The 2455-nt window shown below is 69.8% G+C and overlaps 1 protein-coding gene across 1 annotated transcript in view; it reads left to right on the top strand.

Moving 5' to 3' along the window:
• Nucleotides 1-27: 27 nt before the first annotated feature.
• HDAC10 (histone deacetylase 10) overlaps nt 28-2455 on the top strand; it is a 5356-nt gene continuing 2928 nt past the window's right edge. The window contains 10 exon segments of the mRNA XM_023748699.1: nt 28-335; nt 404-538; nt 706-802; nt 1043-1140; nt 1228-1332; nt 1456-1524; nt 1699-1825; nt 2024-2089; nt 2201-2260; nt 2337-2426. Coding sequence (XP_023604467.1) covers nt 277-335; nt 404-538; nt 706-802; nt 1043-1140; nt 1228-1332; nt 1456-1524; nt 1699-1825; nt 2024-2089; nt 2201-2260; nt 2337-2426 — 906 coding nt within the window. The 5' untranslated portion in view covers nt 28-276.

Raw genomic sequence — 2455 nt, 5'->3', positions numbered from 1 at the left:
CAGCCGCAGGCTGAGAGGAGGAGGCGGAGCTGGCGCTGCAGCGGGAGGGCGGGTCGGAGGAAGCCGGAAGCCGGACTCCAGGGGCCGCCCGGTCGACCCGGCTCTGGCTCCCCTCTCCCCGCCTGCAGCCCGCGGCCTGCTCCCCGCCTGGGCGCTGCGGTTCCTCCCCGCCTGCAGCCCCAGCCCCAGCCCCGCCGCGCCCGGCGTTCCCTGCTCCCGGGGGCTGCGAGGTGCGGAGGGCAGTGCGGGCGGCTGGGCCTCCCACCCGCCGGGGCCATGCGCACCGCCCTGGTGTACCACGAGGACATGACGGCGCCCCGGCTGCTGTGGGAGGAGTGAGTGTCACCTGGGCGAGGCGGGGAGCTGCGGGGAGGAGGCTGGAGTCTGAGCTCTCTGTCCACAGCCCCGAGTGTGAGATCGAGCGCCCGGAGCGCCTGACCGCCGCCATGGGGCTCCTGCAGCAGCGCGGCCTGGAGCAGCGGTGCCTGCGGTTGGCGGCCCGAGAGGCCTCGGAGGCAGAGCTGGGCCTGGTGCACAGGTGGGACCCCCGTAGCCACACCTGAGCCCACCCAGCGGGCCAGGCCCTCACACACAGCGCCTCGGCTTCTCCATCGGGCGGGTAGGCAGCCCCACGGTGCAGCCCCTCTGTCTCCCTCCCACCCCATTCCTCTGGCGACTCTGCCTTGCCTCCCTGCCCCTCTGCAGCCCAGAATACGTGGCCCTGATGCGGGGGACTCAGGCCCTGGGCACGGAGGAGCTCCGGGCACTGTCTGGACAGTACGATGCCGTCTACTTGCATCCGGTTCGTGCCCCGGGGACCCACCCACCCATGCCCGCGCCCATGCCTGTTCGCGGCTGCCAACCTGGCCGAGGTCCCTGTGTTCATGGACGTGCCCGTGCCTTGCATACCTGCTGCGGCTGGCACCTGGGACTGTCCTGGCCCCTTCCGTTGAGCACTCGGTGCCCTGCAGCCTGGCGCAGACGTGGGCAGAGTCTGTGTGGGGTAGCCGGCGGGGGCTCACCTGCACCTCTGCCCCCACAGAGCACCTTCCACAGCGCACGGCTGGCCGCCGGGGCCGGGCTGCAGCTGGTGGATGCCGTGCTGACAGGAGCTGTGCACAATGGGCTCGCCCTGGTGAGGTGAGAGCCGTCCCTCTCCCCTGGCTGCCCCCCCCGTATGGGCAGAGGACGACCCCGACAGGCCCCACGCCCCACTCTCACCCTCAGGCCTCCTGGGCACCACAGCCAGCGGGCTGCCGCCAACGGATTCTGCGTGTTCAATAACGTGGCCATCGCGGCCAGACATGCCCAGCAGAAGCACGGGCTGCACAGGTGTGTGCTGGGCCGGCCGCAGGTGGGGCGCCCCCCCCCCCAGCCCCTTCCCATCTTGGGCTGGGCTCCTGGCCTGGAGTGGAGGCCCTGCCCCGCGGTGAGTCCAGTGCTGTGTGTCCCCAGGATCCTCATTGTTGACTGGGACATCCACCACGGCCAGGGCACCCAGTACACCTTTGAGGACGACCCTAGGTGAGCTGGGGTGGGGGTGCCACCCTTCCCTGGGCCCCCACGCTTCGGGGCACACGGCCTGGCCTGGGGGAGTCCTAGCCAGATGACAGCTGTGTGCTCCAGCGTCAGAGTTGTGTGAGGGGCTGTGGGGCTGAGGGTCACCTCTGAACTTTGACCCTGGCCGGTTATTCCCAGCGTCCTCTACTTCTCCTGGCACCGTTATGAGCACGGGCGCTTCTGGCCTTACCTGCAGGAGTCGGACGCAGTAGCTGTCGGGCAGGGGCGGGGCCGCGGCTTCACTGTCAATCTGCCCTGGAATCAGGTGCCACCCTGCACCCTCCGGGAGCCCAACCCACCCCAGCCCACCCCACCCCCTGCCCAGATCCCCAGCCCTATAGCTCCGGGCCTCCTGAGTGTAGTTCAGGGTGTCCTCCCAGGGTCACCCCCAGAGCCAGGCATGAGGGGTGAAGACCCCACAGCTCGCCCTTGCTGGGCCCAACTCTGACACCCGTGGCTGCAGGTGGGGATGGGAAATGCTGACTACCTGGCCGCCTTCCTGCACGTGCTGCTCCCCCTGGCTTTTGAGGTGACTATGGGGGGTCCCCCCGACTCCATCAGAGAAGAACAGGTCCTGTGGGGGGGAGGGTCTCTCTGATGGGCCTCCCTTCACTCCCTCCCCACCCGGCTCTGCCTGCAGTTTGATCCTGAGCTGGTGCTGGTCTCGGCAGGATTTGACTCAGCGATCGGGGACCCCGAGGTGAGGGCCTGGCCTGACCTGGAGGGCTTCTGGTGCCCGGTGGCCAGGCCCCCATCATACCTGGCTCTGGTTCCAGGGGCAGATGCAGGCCACGCCGGAGTGCTTTGCCCACCTCACGCAGCTGCTGCGGGTGCTGGCCGGCGGCCGGGTCTGCGCCATGCTGGAGGTGACTGTGCGGAGCAGGGCGGGTCCAGG

The sequence above is a fragment of the Myotis lucifugus genome, unplaced genomic scaffold (genome assembly GCF_000147115.1).
Source record: "Myotis lucifugus unplaced genomic scaffold, Myoluc2.0 scaffold_1691, whole genome shotgun sequence".
Lineage (NCBI taxonomy): Eukaryota > Metazoa > Chordata > Mammalia > Chiroptera > Vespertilionidae > Myotis > Myotis lucifugus.
This window is presented reverse-complemented; position numbering and strand designations above follow the sequence as displayed.